The sequence below is a fragment of the Trifolium pratense genome, linkage group LG3 (assembly GCF_020283565.1).
Source record: "Trifolium pratense cultivar HEN17-A07 linkage group LG3, ARS_RC_1.1, whole genome shotgun sequence".
In the NCBI taxonomy this organism is placed as follows: Eukaryota; Viridiplantae; Streptophyta; class Magnoliopsida; order Fabales; family Fabaceae; genus Trifolium; species Trifolium pratense.
Genome location: NC_060061.1, coordinates 23,192,893 through 23,211,634, shown reverse-complemented (window position 1 = coordinate 23,211,634; position 18,742 = coordinate 23,192,893). Strand labels below are relative to the sequence as shown.

General features: G+C 34.5%; 1 protein-coding gene, 2 long non-coding RNA genes and 1 pseudogene across 7 annotated transcripts; 2 read left to right on the top strand and 2 right to left on the bottom strand.

The window, feature by feature from the left end:
• Positions 1-1,777: 1,777 nt before the first annotated feature.
• Positions 1,778-2,376, top strand: LOC123913040 (annotated as a pseudogene).
• A 3,945-nt stretch (positions 2,377-6,321) lies between these two features.
• Positions 6,322-9,271, top strand: LOC123913045. 5 transcript variants are annotated; one of them, XR_006811528.1, is made up of 12 exons: positions 6,322-6,358; positions 6,545-6,678; positions 7,229-7,326; positions 7,477-7,633; positions 7,726-7,784; positions 7,881-7,972; positions 8,056-8,133; positions 8,262-8,343; positions 8,432-8,500; positions 8,597-8,667; positions 8,740-8,785; positions 8,976-9,234. It is a non-coding gene; the product is annotated as an uncharacterized LOC123913045 (long non-coding RNA). The 5 variants fall into 5 exon arrangements; XR_006811527.1 differs by lacking the exon at positions 8,262-8,343 and having other exon boundaries at positions 8,384-8,500; XR_006811530.1 differs by lacking the exon at positions 8,432-8,500.
• A 1,769-nt stretch (positions 9,272-11,040) lies between these two features.
• Positions 11,041-12,126, bottom strand: LOC123913054. The gene is made up of 2 exons (XR_006811550.1): positions 11,929-12,126; positions 11,041-11,083 (listed from the first exon to the last, which is right to left on the bottom strand). It is a non-coding gene; the product is annotated as an uncharacterized LOC123913054 (long non-coding RNA).
• A 2,273-nt stretch (positions 12,127-14,399) lies between these two features.
• LOC123914800 (albumin-2-like) lies at positions 14,400-14,771 on the bottom strand. Its single transcript, XM_045965974.1, has one exon. It carries the CDS (start codon positions 14,769-14,771, stop codon positions 14,400-14,402), a length of 372 nt encoding a protein of 123 aa, XP_045821930.1.
• Between the last annotated feature and the right edge of the window lie 3,971 nt (positions 14,772-18,742).

Below are 18,742 nucleotides of genomic sequence, written 5' to 3'. Positions count from 1 at the left end.
ATTTTGTCCCGAAACCATCATGAACAATACATGTTGTAATTTCATTGGATTGACTTTTCAAACCTACCCCACATGTGTATGGTAATGTAGTTTCTGAATTTTAAGTAACACTGTTGTGATGCTTCGCGAAATTAAAATTCGCTAGAAATAGCACAGCTTATTATCCTTTGCATTGCTTCACTAATGTACAAAAAGTAATAATTTAACTATATGTTACCCCAAAAAAAGTTTATATGTTATTAAATGGATTAATGAATGCAAAGACACATTGATTTACCAAAATAAACTGTACCATTTCTGTCAAAAACGAAGGGAAAAACTCATACTAGAGTGAAAATTCGGGGTGAATAAAAAGATTGAAGATCTACATATATGGATCATTGAAATTATATTAATTAAGTTAAAAATTGAAATCTCACAAGCAACAAGAAATACAAATAATTTGAGGCAAAGTAATAGAAATCCAAATTGTTGAACATGATATATAATACAAGGATGGATCCTGGAAGGATAAAAATTTGGTCTCAGGTAGAACAGGTCATGATTCAGTGGCAACCTTGTTTGAATGGCTCAGTGCGTAGCAAACAGTCGGAAAAAGAAAAATTCGAGATTGTAATTCAAGAGTGCTTGGATAACATACCATGAGTACTTAGATAAGATGTCACGGGTTTCTTGAAGTCTATATAGAGGTTGATCGATTTCAAGCTATGTGAATACATCAACGTTAAAATAAATAATTAGGAGATGGTAAAGTATGTAGGAAATCATCTGCTTATAAATTGAAAACAGAAACTTGCATTTCTTCTCGAGATTTTTAACTGAACATTTAGCAAATAGATGCTTCAATTTTCCGATTGATATTTATGGAGAAATATAGAGATAATAATTTTAATAAATTTCTCATTGAGATGAACTTTTTTACAACCAAGTATGATATCAACAAAAAATAGAATCTTTTGAAAAGGAGAAACTAAACTACAAAAATTGGTCCTATATCTATGTCAGTATTATGATATCCTCTGAGAGTTAGCACATATTCAATTCAAGCGAGAAGTGATTTCTAAGAAAACATCTTCTCCGCAAGGAATAGTGATACCACCCATTGGATGATCATATCCGAATTGTTCCTCAGCTTGGCTCAGCAACTCTTGAAATGACGTTTGGTTCAAGTATGACACAGGAATCACAAAACGCTTCATTTTCTCTCCTACGTACACTGCTAGATATCCTTTTGGCACGTCCACACCTTTTGAAGATGATTCCCTTTTGATGATTCTAAGTAGACGAAAGCCCATGTTGTATTGAAAAGAAGAGATTGAAAATAAAGACTTGTATAGAGAACATAAGACCAAAGTTTCTGAACTTCAAATGTGTTGGATTGTAAATGATTGTGAGTTAGTCCTAAATGCTTACAACCATGAATATATATAAATGAATAGATAGATGGGAGTCATGGAAACTATTTGAGATAGGTGTGCATGTGAAATATCACATGGTATTGTTTTGGAGGACTTGCTCAAGTGTCAACATCAAATTAATTTCATATGGTAGATAATGTCTTTAATCCATTACCATACAGTTTGTTAGGCAGATATCAGATGAACATCAACACTGTCATAATGAAGAAAACATGTCTAGAGCATGTTTACACAATTATGATGTACTAGTTATGCATGAAAAAATATAGGTTGTAATTGAAATGGTGTGGGTACAAACTTAAGACATCACCACATGTTATATTATCTTACCCTTTAAATCTTTCAAACAATAATTTAGGTTGTAATTGAGTTTACAGAGAACCTAAATAGCTATAAATATACATACAAATTGCCTTCAAACACAACACAAGTCATTGGCATCCTCAAGTTTTAGTTAAATTCTTCTAAAAGTTTTGATATATTTGCTCTATATTGAGTTTGTTCTTCCCTCAAACAAACACAAAACATGGGTTTCCGGTTAAATGTTATTCGATGGGCATCATTAACTGCTAGCAAAGCGGCTTCCAAATCAGCAGAAGTACCAAGGGGCTATGTAGCAGTGTATGTTGGAGAGAAACAGAAGCGGTTTGTAGTCCCTGTGTGTTACTTGAACCAACCTTCATTTCAAGAGTTGTTGAGTCAAGCTGAAGAAGAATTTGGATATGACCACCCAATGGGTGGCCTTACCATTCCTTGCACTGAAGATGTCGTCCAACATATAACTTCTTGCTTGAATGGGCTATGAATTAACCCTACACTGTAGCGTACCGAGATAGACTAGATTAGTTGAGACATTTTTTTACAATAGGCATAATTTTTACTTGTAAATATTACCCTTTCTTGGGAATGAAGAAAAGTTACAATCTGGATAACATAAATATTTTTTACTTCAAAAATATTACCCTATTTTTCCTGTGTAATGTGTTACTTCGATACTTATCAGTTACAATTTTCAAGTCCTCATAAATTTCACAGTAGAAATTATATCCAATCATTGCATAACTAAAATAATTTTCCACAATCAAAGATAAGTATCAGGCATAAACTATTTGGAACTGCATCTAAAGAATTTTGAGTTTTATGCTCTGATATGTTAAATTGAAATTGATGAAACTAAACAAATTTTGAGCTTTATACATGAAACGACAATCCACCTGAACTGCACAAATTTAACAAATCAATAGTGTACACGTCTATTGGCCTCCACGGTACATCGACTAGCCACTCTAAGGTGTTGGGGAGTCCCGGGGAGCTCGGGAGAAACAATGGACCAATGCTCCAGGACCACAAGAGAGGGAGACGCCATATCTCAACCCAAAACCTTAAGGTATTAGGTTAATGGGTCACCTCTCTTATAAACCCAACATTCTTCCCATACATACTTAACCACTCACACTTGAAACTCAACATTCTCCCCCAAGTGTGAGTTCCCCCACATACTATAGTTGATCCAAACCAGGATCCCCTCCTGCTCCCCCCACCAAGCCGAACCTAGGCTCTGATACCAGAGTTGGGGGGAGTCCGGGGGAGCTCGTGAGAAACAATGAACCAATGCTCCAGGACCACAAGAGAGGGAGACGCCACATCCCAACCCAAAACCTTAAGGTATTAGGTTAATGGGTCACCTCTCTTATAAACCCAACATTCTTCCTATATATAATTGATGTGGGACTTAACCACTCACACTTGAAACCAAACATCGACAAGATGTTAATAAGGGAATAATTTGGTTGTCCTTGATTGTATATATTTCCTTTCCTAGAATAGACCAGTAAATCAAACATAGAGTATTTGTAATCAATAGTTGTAAATGCTCACGCTATTATATATAGAAGCAATACAATGAAGAAAGGCATCAAGCTATAATTCCTGACATGGTATCATAAGGTTCGATCAAACCTGTGATATTGCTCATCTTGGCTTCGTTCAGCGATACCCCATTGGTTCGCTCTTGAAATCGTTTGTTTTCCGTTTGGTCGTGTTTGTTTTGGAATCTTTTCCGAAACCGTAGCTGCCGCAGTTCTCTTCGTTTTTTGTTTATTGTTTTTGTTGGGTAAAAGGTGTGATCCGTATATTATTCATGATAGACAAATGCCTTATATAGACTTTACAAGTACTAGCTTGTTACACAAGCACTTACACACACACTTGGCTAAGGCCCTATGTACACTATCAGTCCTAACAACCAGCAGTACACAATGTACTAACATTGTGTGCAGCATCTGTCCTAACATACCCTCCCTTAAACTGAATATTACAACAAAACAGACATTATTCAGTTTAAAACACACTAAATCAACCATACCTAACTCACTTATGAGTTTACAGAAGATTCTAATTTCATGTTCTCTGCAAGTTGATCCTCAGATTTGCAGTAGACTAGCTCAATTATGCCATCCTTAGTGAGATCTTTAAGGAGGTAAATCACAGTGCTCCTTTCTTGCATTAGCTTCCTATGATTCAATACATTTCTCAACCAATTTTCTTGACAAGCACAAGAGGTTTTTCTATCATCTCGATCTCCTGCATAATCACAGTCACTCCACCCTTTGAGACACATACACTCGTGATCATCAGCTTTGTATAGTATTTCATAGCTAAGAGTTCCCTTCAAGTCTCTCATAATTCTCTTTATTGCTGCAACATGTATCTCAGTAAGTCTATCCATGGCCCTAGCTACCAAGAACACAGAGTAAGCTAAGTCAGGTCTTGAAGCAAGCAAGTACATTAGGCAACCTACCATCCGTTTGTAAGATGATGCATCAATAGTTCTTCCATTTTCATTATTGACTAACTTGCAACCAGGTACAGTGGGACTACATAGTTTGTTGCAATTTTCCACTCCAATCTTGACCAATATCTCATTTGCACATTTAAGTTGATTCATGAAGGTTCCATTAGTGACTTGGATTACTTTTACTCCAAGAAAATGCCTCATCATCTCAATTTCTCCCTTTTCATTGAATTTTGTCTTATGAATCCTTTTCACCCCAATTGAATTGGATTCTGAAGGTAGTGATGTTCGTTTCCAAGTGTTGTTTCTTTCAATGGATTCAATTTCATCCTTCATAGTTGCTTTCCAGACTTCAAGTTTTACTGCCTCATCATGAGTAGTTGGATTCTCACCACTGCTATGCGGTTCATTATCTTCTTCAGCTTCACTACTTGTCACATAGTCACTAAGATGACCTGGAGGCTTCTTTATCCTTGTTGTTTCTGCATTGTCACTATCATCTGAGGTGTCATCTACCACAACCTCCTCCAAGTTTTCATTATGTTGATCAGTTTCAAATTCTATATTCTGCTCATTTTGAACTAATTCATCATTAGGCTTACTATGTGCCCATTCATCCATTGACTCAATACTTTCTGGTTGAGATTGCTTGTTCTCCCAATCCCAACTCTTTGATTCTTCAAAGATTACATCTCTACTAATGGTTACTTTCTTTTCATTGGGATCATAGAGTTTGTATGCTTTTGATTTTTCACTAACTCCAAGCAAAATACATTTTCTACTCTTGTTGTCAAGCTTCTTTCTTTGGCTGTCAGGTACATGCACATGAGCTAGACAACCAAAAAATTTAAAATGATGTACTGATGGCTTCACACCACACCATGCTTCTTCTGGTGTCATGTTTTTAACACTCAAGGTTGGGCTTCTATTCATCACATAGGTGGCCGATTTTGCTGCTTCAGGCCAAAATTCCTTAGGTACCTTCCTTGCATTGAGCATACTTCTAACTATATTCATTAGAGTTCTGTTCTTCCTTTCAGAAACTCCATTTTGTTGAGTAGTATATGTAGTAGTTAACTGTCTTTTGATTCCTTCATCACTGCAAAATTTGTTGAAAGCATTGGAGGTGTATTCTTTTCCTTTACCAGTCCTCAGACATTGTATTGCACAATTTGATTCCTTTTCAACTGATGCTTTAAAACTTTTAAAAACATCAAAGGCACTAGATTTTTCTTTCAACAGATAAATCCAAGTCTTTCTACTAAAGTCATCTGTGAATGTCATAAAGTACCTGTCAAGGTTTTAAATTGCGGACCGCATCAGCTGATGCGGCTGCAATATTGCGGATGCGGTAAGCACTGCAACCGCATCGGACCGCAATTGCGGTGTGAACTCAAACACTAGTAGAAAATGGACTTTTGGCTAAGAGATTCCACTACTGGTATGTGAATACCAGTAGTGAAATACATTTGACCAAAGGATTCCACTACGGATATTTGTATACCAGTAGTGAAAAGTTCATAGACAAGGGATTTCACTACTGGTTTTCTTAAATCAGTAGTGAAAAGTAGACACGGTGGCAATGTTGTAATTACGTTGAAATTTGTTTTAATTGGATTTCACTACTGATTTGGTATTCACCCGTAGTGGAATCCCTTAACTTAGAATGTATAGCGCAGAGTATGTTCATTTGTTCATTCATTCATTCCCAATTCAAACACAATCTTATGTCTGAGCTCTCACACCCCAAACACTCTTACGCGATGAACAAACTTGACTGAACCTCAAATCAACTCGACTTTCAGCCGTCTTCTCCAAGCACCGGCTTCTCTTAGCCATCCTCTCTCTCTCTCTCTCACTCGTTATCTCGAACCCTAGCTCCAAATCGAAGCTTCTCTCTTGAACCCTAGATCCTAATCGAAGATCCAAATCGAAGCTATACGGGAAACGCATCATCGAAACCGTCAAATCATCCTTCAACTGTGAAGATCCTGAATCCGTCTATTCAACTCATCCCAAACCGGTCAGTTCCATTTTCAACTCCAATTTTTCAATTTCATTTTTCTCTCTCTTAATTCGTTAGCTGATTTTCATTTTCTTCAATTTCGTTTTAGTGGCTGCCAAAAAGATCATTGCTTATCCACAGGTAACTTTGATTTCTTAATACATGAAATTTGAGGGTGAATCTTTTCCATAACTAATAGTAAATTCAATTTGAGGCCATTCTTTTTCGGTTAATTGTGTGGTTCAGATGGACTGCTTGTTTGCTCATTTAGTTAGAATTGCAAAATCGTAATCGATGCGTATCTCATAAATGATTCTGTGTTTGCAGGTTTGGAAAGGCCAAGGATCAAGGAAATGGAAACATGCACAGAGTGATGGTTTCTTTGTTCAATTTGAGTCTCCTTCCGTCCGAAAATTGTGGTTTATTCTCAGTTCAAATGAAAAGGGACAGACACTTTGCAGGTTTCTCTCGCACACTCTTTGCACACACTTATTTACTGTATGATTTTTGTAATTTATGGTGGGTCCTGGCGTAGACTCTTGCTCTACAATCAGCTTATTTTTTATCCCTTTCTATTGTTAACAAAATTATATTCCTTTTCCAAATGCAACTATGTGAAAAATGTTCTGAACAGACATATACATACCAACCTTCACTTGCATCCAGTTTTAGCATCATATGGTACACTTAGAAAAATGAACATTCCCTTTTATAATCAGCTTTTTTAGGAATTCAAAAGATTTTTCTCCTTATCAGGCTTTCTTTGGTGTGTTCAGAAATCATTAGTTGCCACAATATAGATTGGACTATGCAGTCGACAGCTTCAGATTGGACTATATAGATTTTATGGCTAAATTAAACCATATATCATGTCATCATGCTAAATAGTTTAAACTTTAAGGATCATCCCTCTTCTTCACTGAGCTTTAGGTTGTTCAAGATATGACTGATTCATCTGCTTTTCTTTTTCATACTAAATTTGATGTTAAATTTTGGGGTATTCTGATGCAGCTGAGGCCATACTTCTTGGTTTTCAACATTATCTTGTGATGCTGGGAACAACCGTGTTAATTCCTACTTCTCTCGTTCCTCAGATGGGAGGTGGCAATGTAAGCATTAACAAATTAAATATACTTAAGGAAACACATTTTTGAGATGAATATTCATATTTGACATTTTGGTTGAAGTTGCCCTTCTGTTCTAGCCAAAAATTATTATCATATTCAAACAAGAGAATTGTAAGTCCATTTTTTTCGCAGGAGGAGAAAGCTAAAGTTATCCAAACACTAGAGTTAAATTTTATACTCGTGTTTTATTTGTTACAAACAGTCCAGTGGAGCTTTTATTGTTGTTTATCGGTTCGCAAGTGCAACACCATTACCACCAACAATTCTTAGTCGGGGTATTGGTTGGCAGGTACAAATGTAGCTGGTACTTTGCATTTAAATATACACAATAGTAGTTTAAAGTCAACACTGATGATTATACATTTTATCAATTCTTTTCAGGGTGTTGGCATTCTGTTATCAGGATTGTTTGGAACCGACATTGGATCTTCTGTATCTGTGTAAGAATGTAGCCGTTATTTTTGTATACAGCATTTTAATTAAGAGGAATTGACATCCTTATTGATGAAAGATATGTGTTTTTGGTTTCCTTATAGAGAAAATGCTGGTCTTTTGGCTTTGACACGTGTTGGCAGTCGAAGAGTGGTGCAAATATCCGCCGGGTTTATGATTTTCTTTTCAATTTTAGGTGAGTTGAAAATCTCAAGTGCAATGTTTGTAACTAGTGTATTTCTTTCTTTCAACACTTACTATTTTTTCTTCACTGTGTAGGAAAATTTGGAGCAGTATTCGCATCCATCCCCCCTCCCATTGTTGCAGCACTATACTGCTTGTTCTTTGCTTATGTTGGTATGTCTGATATCACATATAATCACAAGTCATTAAACTGTTTCTTCCTTGTAGAATTTATATTTTTGAGAGTCGAGTCATGGTTTAGAGAACACACTACAAAACATTAAACTGTTTCTTCCTTGTAGAATTTATCTATATAATACACTTCAACTTGAAAGGGGGCCTTTAAGATCCTATGAAGGTGGTACTTTATCATCTCATATGAAGGTGATAATTTTGCTTGTAACCTAATTTTCTTTGCATTCAGTTTCTTTCGAGTCCCGACTTTATCTCTGTCCGATGTATGCAATTCTAGTCTGCAATTAGCCCTGATGCATTGAACATAGGTAGCGGTTCTAAGGAAGGAAATATATATATTTCGAAGGTTACATATCTTACTTTCACAGTTTCACTAAGCTACTATAAGTTTGGCACTTGGATTGCAGTAGGGATGGAATTTAACTGAACTTTCAAACAACAGGTCAACAAGCCTCATGAACAACCTACTATTTTGTTTCCGCGCGATGGAGAAAATGCATCCTTAGTTGACTGGTAAATTAAAAAATAAGATTGGTTTTAGTTCTCTTTGATATATGAATTATGAGTTACTTATTTCTTTGGCAGGTCCTTCTCCGAGTTTGGAAAATAAGCAACTGCTGGTGAACACATAGTAAGCAAAAATGTATCTGTTTAAAATTTCTTAGAAAGCCTGTAGTTGAGTTAAAAACTAGATATTCTTGCATATTGTTTGCAGTCCTTCTGTGATCAGGACTTTCTATTCACCCATTTTATTACTGCTAGTCTGCTACATCTAATTGATTCTTTCAGAATTGTAACTCTTACTAATATGGCATTTTTAGGTTCGAATATGGGATCAAGATCATCCAGAAATGGAATAAAGAAGTTTAAATTCCAGGAAGAAAATCATCTGTTGAGTTTATTACTATCAAATTTTTGTGTAGTTTGTTATGACATTGGGTGTAATTATAGGATCAGGAGTAGTAATGTAGCAGGAACATATGGCAGTAGAATTTTGGAGTTGTGTTGCCTTGATTATTGAGGCATTAATAAGTTTCAGTTGTGTGGTAATTGAAACTATAGTTGTATCTTGACTTTTTTTCATGGGCCCATTTTAATAAATTGAAACTATAGCATATCTTGAATTTTGTTGTGCGTTATTAGCTACCAGTGACTTGAAATTATGTTGTATAATTTATGTGCCGGAAAAGTGTAGACGATATAATTAATGCACAAGAAGCTACAAAAAAACGAAAAAAAAAAAAAAACTAACATACCACTACTGATATTTATAACAATCAGTAGTGAAAACTACACATACCACTACGGGTAAGAGTAATGACCCGTAGTGGAATCCTCAATTATAAAAAAAAAAAACTGGAAACCATACATACCACTACGGGTATGCGTAAATACCCGTAGTGGAATCCCCAATTCTTAAAAAAAAAAAAAAAACTGGAAACCATACATACCACTACGGATATGTGTAAATACCCGTAGTGGAATCTCATACATACCACTACGGGTATTTGTAAATACCCGTAGTGGAATCCCCAATTCTTAAAAAAAAAAACTGGAAACCATACATACCACTACTGATATTGTAAATACCCGTAGTGGAATCTCATACATACCACTACGGGTATTTGTAAAAACCGACGTGGAATCCCCATAATATTAAATAATAATTACAGAAGAAACTACACATACCACGACGGGTATAAAAATACCCGACGTGGAAAGTTGTACTTACAACGTCGACTGCATTTACTACTGGCCGCGGCCAGTAGTAGAAAGTCTGTTTGGCCAGTAGTTGTATCTCCTTTCTGCACTAGTGAAATCACACGTGATGCCGCAACGCAACCGCAACGCAACAGCATTTCACCGCAACACAACGGAGTTTTGACTGCAACGGCCGCAACGGTTCAATCCAATATTCCTTTTCGTAAAAATTCAGAGAATCTCACCTTTATTTTTTCCTTTATGTCCTTTCATTTTAGAGTTTCCGTCTTCTTATGTCTCGATGACTTAAAAATGAATTAAAATTTATATAGAATTATAAGTAAAAGATATATAAGGAATTACCATAATTATAGTATTTTTTCTGTGTTTGGGCGGATAAAAAATTATTTCACACCGCAACGGCCGCAATTGCATCGCAGTGTCCGCATTAGCCGCAATCGCAATACCTGCAACCGCAACCGCATCCACGACCGCAACCGCAATTTAAAACCTTGGTACCTGTTTCCACCATTTGATTGAGGAGTTATGGGTCCACAAATGTCAGAATGAACTAATTCAAGTTTTTCACTAGCCCTCCAATTTGCTTGATTTGGAATTGAATCTCTGTGTTTCTTGTCAGCCAAGCAATCTACACAGGTTTTTTTTTCTATTTCTTCAAATTCAGGTAGCCATCTTACCAATTTCTTCTGAGACAAGGTATTTAAACCTTTAAAGCTCAAGTGATCATATCTGTTATGCCATAATTGTGTGTCTACTTGCTTATCAGTTTTTAGGCACATAGGAATTAGCACAAGTGCATAAACCACATACATTCTATTATTTGACATCTGTGTAGTGAATACAACCCTTTGTCATCATGGAAGACCTTGCGCAAATCTTTTTCGAAGATGATTGTGATAGATTTTTGTTGAAGCTGACCAATGCTCAGGAGATTTGTTTTCAGACCAGGCACATAATACACATTACTGATGACATAAGTAATGTTATTGATGTTCAATTTCACCTTCCCTTTCCCCATGACTACCATTTTTGAACCATCACTCAGTTTGACTGAATCCCTAAATTTTTCATCAAATTCAAACATCCAATCTTTTTGTCCTGTCATATGGTTACTACGTCCAGAATCTAAGAACCAAATCTCATTTTTGCATTGGATTTCTTGACTAGCCACTCCAAAGTGTGGCTTCCAGGTTACAACACGTTCCAACTGTGGAAAAATAAAACCAATCACAATAATAGTTATTTCTTTCAGCGCGTTGAAAAGATAATTTGTTGCTTTTATTTCTCAAAATACTATTTTAAAGACACAGATTATACTTCTATACAAGACACAGACAAACGGTGGCAGAATTTGGTGCTTTGTTGTGTGGGAATCTTGAGATAGTTTTAGGTTTAACTCTCTTTGATTTCTTTTTTGTATTGTTTTACATTCATGCAATTCTTCTGCGTAGGCATTTTAATATAAGTTTCTTTTTCCTTAGCAAAAAAAAAAAATATCATTATTTCATAAACCATAATTTTTGTTATCTAAGTTCTTATTCAATAACTATGTTTTTCTCTGCATAGTTTTTTTGTTCAATAAATACTTCATTTATGATCATTAAATCATGAATGTTACTTTTAACTTTCCATTTTTCTGCAGCAGAGGGAATCAATGCTTCATTTATTTTCTAAACTGAACATTTAGCAAATAGAGTCTTTGATTTTCAGATTGATATTTAAGCACAGAGAAACACAGTAATAGTTATAATCAATATTTTCTCATTGAGATGAACTTTTGCACAACCAAGTCTAATAACAACAAAATAGACAATCTTTTGAAGGTGAGAAACTACTACTACAAAATTGGTCATATATCTATGTCAGTATTGTGATATCGACAGAGAGTTAGCAGTTATCTAATTCAAACTAGAAGTGATTTCTAAGAAAACATCTTCTCTGCAATGAATAGTGATACCACCCATTGGATGGTCATATCCAAATTGTTCCTCAGATTGGTTCAGTAAGTTTTGAAATGAGATTTGGTTCAAGTATGATATGGGAATCACAAACCTCTTCATTTGCTCTCCTACATACACAGCTAGATATCCCTTTGGGACACCTTTTGAAGATGATGCCTTTGATCTGATGATATTAGGTAAACGAAAACCCATTTCTGTATGTGTTGAAAAGAAGAGATTAATCTAAAAAGCTTTAGAACTTCAAATGTGTTGGGATGTGAATGATTTGTGTTGATTCTAAATGCCTGCAGCTATGAATATATATAGATGAAAGGATATGTAACAAACAGTCGGCAAGTTGAAGGAGGACCATGTGATGGATGTTAGTTATGGAAGCTATGGAAACAATTACATGTGAGAGATCACATGGTGTTGTTTTGGAGGACTTGCTCAAGTTTCAACATCAAATTAATTTCATGGTAGATAATGTCTCCCCTTGAACAAAGGCAAGTGTCTATGATCCATTACCATACAGTTTTGGAGGACTTTCTCAAGTGTCAATGTCAGATTAATTGCATGGTAGATAATGTCTCCCCTTAAAGAAAGGGTAATGTCTATGATCCATTACCATACAGTTCGTTAGGTAGATACAAGACGGACATCAACACTATCATCATAATAAAGAATGTTTACACAATTATGAAATGCTAGTTAATGCATAAACAAATATGAGGTTGCCCTTGAAAGGGTGGGGTACAATCTTAAGACATCACATGCTATATCATCATACCCTTTTAACTCTTTCAAACAATAATTTAGCTTGGATTTAGAATTCCAAAGAACCTAAATAACTATAAATATACTTACAAATTGCCTTCAAACACACCACAAATCATTGGCATCCTCAGGTGTTAGTTACATCCTTCTAAAGTTTTTTATATCTTTTCTCTGTTGAGTCTTTTCTTCTCCTTCAAACAATCACCAAAAATGGGTTTCCGTTTAAATGTTATTTGACGGGCATCGTTAACTGCCAACCAAACAGCATCAAAATCTGCAGAAGTGATAAAGGGCTATGTTGGAAAGAAACATAAGCAGTTTGTGATCCCAATATCATATTTGAACCAACCATCATTTCAAGACTTATTGAGTCAAGTTGAGGAAGAGTCTTCCAACATATAACATCTTGCTGGAATGGGCTATGAATCTTACACAGTAGCGTACTGACATAGACCATTATAACTATTATTGGTTTTTCTTTTACTAAAAGTTAATTTGACTCTTCCTTGTTCATTCATCGCACGACAACCGGTATTGTTCTTCTACTTATCTATGTTGATGATATGATTATTACTGGTTCTGATCATGCTGCAATTCAACGCATTAAACACCAGCTCCAGCATTCTTTTAATACGAAAGATCTTGGTGATTTTCACTATTTTTTAGGCCTTGTGGTTTGTTGCGATTCTAAGGGAATTTTTCTCCATCAATATAAATATACTAAAAACTTGATTTCTTTGGCGGGTTTAACTTTAGCCAATCCAGTTGATACTCCTATTGAGGTTAATGTAAAATATTGCCGTGATGAGGGAGACCTATTGTCGGATCCTTTATTATACCGGCAACTGGTCGGTATCCTTAATTATTTGACCATTACTCTCCTTGACATTTCTTTTGCACTCCAACACAAAGTGAGTTAATTTATGCACAATCCTCCCCATCTTCAATACCATTTAACACTTATCAACATGGCTAAATTCTTTTATATCTCTACTGATCCTTTAAGTCACTTGTACAGACAAATTGTGTGTAGTCCTATTAATTAGTTATTTAATTTACTTAAGATAAGTCGGATGATAAAGCTAAATGAACATGCTAACAAGTCAGATCATTTTTAAGCGTGTCCAATAGTGACCTACTGTCTTTCCTGCGAATCTTTTTTTATTACATACAAGGCCTAAGCCCAGAAAAAGAAAAGGAGCACTACACCAAATTAAGTCAACCGAGGAATCTCAACCCCTATAACATCATCTGCTAACAAGTGACTAACTTGACTCGGACAAGTCTCATAAAATAAATGTCTTCATTCAAGGAACAACCAAAGTTGGCCAACACATCTGCACATTGGTGAAACAAAAATAGCATAATCTAATTAGATATATTGCCAACGGCTAAGTTATGGGTAAAGTTGTGCCAAAAAAACACAAACATCATAGATGGTTTAATTGCGGGTAATATTATTGATGGTTTAGTCGTGGGTAAATCAAGACAAATAATTAAGTGGTGGTTGAGGTGAAAAATTTATATGTATGTCTTACTAAGAACAAATGGAAAGTAAATCGAGTGACATATTTATTACAATAAGAAAAGGAACCGAACAACCACACGCACATACATCTTACATGATGTTGTAAAATAAAACATCAAGAAAACAAGATATAAAAAACCACAAGATGTGCGGCAAACTAGCAGGATCTAGCTAGCTAGCCTAGCACACTTATTAGCACACACATACTCGTGACATTACATTGAGTTGAAAAATTTAAATAACATGATTTTCCGCATGCATGCATGCATGAGGATATATTATATTATGCGCTTAAGAGCAGGCCAGTCAGTAAGGATTTTCCTGATAAAACCAATAAACTCGCTAGTTACAAGATTGAAATGTGCATAGTATTCTCCTTTGAAAATATATACTTCATTCCTACCGTGAGTATTAAAAGCTGCATCAAGTCCGAATTCAAAGGCTGTACCAACAAAATGAGGAAATGCATCGGAAATGCTTCTAGTTTGCTCGAGACGCCTTGTCTCATAGTCGAAGGAGCCGACCTGAGGTCCACTGAATAAAAATACAATTTTCCCAGTGTTGGACCTCATTGCAGCATTTAATCCTGTCGTAAATGGTGTGTTTGCGTTGAGATCAGGAAACATGGATGTGATTGAAATAGGACCCATAAGTAATCTGGAATCTCCGGTATCTGGAGCGAAGTCTAATTTGGCACATTAATCTCCTTTGAAAAAGAATGTGTCATTTCCATCATTGTCAAAGGAACCATCAATTCCAATTGCAAATGGGGTGTTTGCAAACATTGGAAATCCATCAGCAATATGAATTGGACCACCAATAACTCTAGTTTTCTTATCAAATCCTCTACCATAATCCAAAACCACATACTTTTCATCATTGAACACGTAACATTGATTACACTGAGATGAACGAAATGCAGCAGTAACAAGTGGAGTTGTCATTTTTATGCTATTAACTCGGATGCTGTGAGCTTGTTTGCAGATTCATCTTTTTTAGTTTTTAGTAAATTTGAATATGTAATGATTTCGATTGATGTACTATGTCGATTTGAATGAATGAATATCGTTGTTTTTTTCGTAAAAAAAATAAAATTATGTTGACCAATTGTATTAGGCATATTGAATTCCAATAAGTGGTCCTTTTGCAAAAATGTACTCGATCCATAAATACGCGTACTCATTAATTTAACGGGTTATGTTGATTGGTGTAAAAACCTAGGAAGCACAACACCTCTATGATTAGACGTATTGCGGCGTCCGACACGTGTCGGTGTCCGATACTCGTATGACACTCATACGACACGTGTCAGATGGATCAGATCGGTGTCCAAAAAAATTTAATTTCGACACTCCTTTGATTGGTGTCCGACACCTGTAAAGACACTCGTACGACACGTGTCGGACAAGTGTCCCAAAAAAATTTGTTTTTTCTTTGTTTATACTCTCCTTAGGCACATATCACACATATCTACAAGAGTTAAAATGTGTCGAAACAACAATATTAATCAATGAGTGATTGAAAATATTACATTTTAATTACAATATTTTTAGCTTTTTCAAAAATAGATGGATAAATAAAGGTAAAATAATATCATATCTTATTTTAATTTTTTTTTAAAAAAATAATTTGCTTAACTTAGATTTACATGTATATATTTTGACTCTTAATTTATATCTTTTATAAATATGTAGCGGTGTCAGTGTCCTATATTTTTTACATTAGCGGTGTCGCGGTGTCCGTGTCTGTGTCGTGTCGCGGTGTCCGTATCTGTGTCGTGTAGCGGTGTCTTTGTCGGACGTGCTTCATAGGTAATAACCCTTTAGTTTGCTTACATAACATTTAAAGGTATTTGTGAATTGCAAGGGTTGAAATTCTATTTTGATTATAAAAAAGTTAAAAAGAGGTTATCATATATAGTTTATAAATTGAACTGAATTAAAGCACATCAATAATTTAATTAAGTTTTTTTATTTGTCAACCTAGAAATTTCACCCGTAAGATGGATAAGTGGGATGACCGGAGTTCAAATCTCGCCCCCTACATATATAATGCAATATCCTACCAACTATGTTAAACTCATGAGACAATTCAATTAAGTTTCTATAAACCATTTTAGTACAATACTAACTAAATTTTAAAATAGTTTTAATTTGGTTTAAAATTGGTTCCCAATAGGTTTACATTTATGAACTGCTTAAAAAAAAAAAATTCACTATTTATCCATTATTAAACAAATAATTTAAAAGTTGGTTTTTTATGTCCAATTTTAAAAATTGTTTTTATGGTTCCCACAATCATGGTCGTCCTTAAGATTTTAGGCGCCCTCGAAATTATGAAATTGCTGCCCGATATTTTTTGTAAGTGATAATTTTAATTTTTTAAACTATTAAAAAATTCGCTTTTAGTATTTGATTTAGAGACCAGATTATTTTGGACACTTTAGAGGCCGAATTATACTAGTGTGTACAATTGATAAGCTTATTTCCAGCTTTATACCTCTTGAAAGTGTAACTGCATTCATATCTCGGCTAGGACATATGTCAGCATTCAACAAACAAAGTGTCCTTTGAATTTTGCACGTTTGATTTTTTAGTTATGTGCCCATTTAATGAGTAGAGATCCTCTCCATTTCCGAAATGAAATGGAAATGTTGATTATTATTGTTTTGAAGTAAATCAAAGATATTATTGATATTATTGTATTATATTTTAACAAAACTTTAATAATTGTATCGTCTATTTTTTAAAAAAAATAGAGAAAATCTCCGCCCGCATTTAATGCTCAGATCTGCATAGGTGTGCCACTTGACAAGCTCCGTGATTACACATGCACACTTCAGACGTGCTGGGGAGCTTCTCCTTATCTATAAATAAATAGCAAATATATTTAAATAAATCTAAATAACAAAAATATAATAATTAAATATATTAAATATTAATTTGTGCATTTTAACTTTTGAAACATTAAATTTCTTGTATACTTAAATGTTGAGTTTCTATTTTAGTATATCTCCTAACAAACTCTTAAATAAAATATTTCAAGAAATGCAAATATGCTCGATTGGCCACATTAAGCAACACATTGTAAAGTCACCGATAAAAATTCATTAAATATAAAGTCAATGATATTGAAGTATGACCAACAGAACCAAGGGAAGTTGGTCATCATAATACACGTCATGTATAAACGTCATGTAAATAAGTTAATATAAAAATCTTGTCTTATACTCCATTTGTCATACGATGAGTGAAACAGTTGACATTATGCATATTCATACATATTATTTTTATTATATTTTTCTATTGTTCCATCCGGTCCTATTTATAAGAAAAAATTAATTTTTTAGATTCATTGTGAAATTGATATATCTAGACAATTATATAGTCTAAATACACTCATTCTCCAAGGAATCTAAAAAGTAAAAAGTTTCTTATATATAGGACCGAATGGAGTAATAAGTTAAAATAAATATTAACATATGAGATGTTAGATTCAGTTCGATGAGTATTTTCAAAATATCAATTCTTTTATAATTGTTACTATTATACAATTAAATATATTAATGGTTAAAGCTACACATTGACATATGTGAAACAGTCAACTAACTCACTCATTTTGGGACGGAGGGAGTAGATAGAGTGAAAAGTTTATCTTGTAAATGGTTTTTAGGAAAAAAACTCTTACTTCCCCTATTCCTTTTATTAATTGGGTGGATACCCTACTTTAAGCTGGAACCTTTAGAGTTTTGGAGGAGTCAAGTTGGATCTCGATATATAGGTCAGGAGGATTGAAGGCGGTCTCTTGTTGATTTGTCCTACCTATGGTTGATCCTTGTATGTCTCATTTTGAGGTGTATTTTTGTTCTAGTGCTGGTGCATTTTAGAGGCTCTAGTTTAATTTGATAGTGGTGCCTCCTTGTTTCTTTGTAATTTTATTTCCTTTTTTGTTTTCCTATGTTACGATAGAGATTGTAAGCTTCTCATGGAGTGTACTTCTGATACTTTTTTTTTTTTGGTACATGATACCTTTTTATTTTCTTGAACTTTCTCTTGTAATGCTTTTGTTTATATATAATATATTTATCATTAAAAAAAAATTATAAGTCAAAAAGATTAGAGGGCATCAATGAATCTTTAGACACACCAAATCAGTTAGTATGTCTAAAGACCATCATCGTCTACCATAATTTCTTAATTAGTTTCCACTAACAATCATGTGTGAATGCTAACACTATTATTACAACTTATTGCTTAAAGCTTATCTACTATAAGTTCATCTCCTATAACTTCATACAAATAACGCTATTACTGCAACTTATTGCTTAAAGCTTATTTGTTATAAGTTCATCTCCTATAACTTCATACAAATCATAGGAAAAGGATAATAGAGACACCCTCTAAAGGGTACGACTGAGCAAGAGATCGAGAAGCAGCAAAACCTAGGATAAACTAGGGCTAACCACACCACCACAAAAAACTTAGAAAAAAAAAGCGTTACGCGAAAAGCAGTATACCAACAAATCCTATGTCAACCTGAACAAGTGAAAAAGGAAAGACACTTGTTTCCAAAATGACCGAAACCATAACCTCCAAGAACACTATTTGTACCAGCAAATCAC

Excerpts from the sequence above, each read along its gene's own strand:
- LOC123914800 (XM_045965974.1), bottom strand. The coding sequence starts at position 14,771 with ATGGGTCCTATTTCAATCACATCCATGTTTCCTGATCTCAACGCAAAC.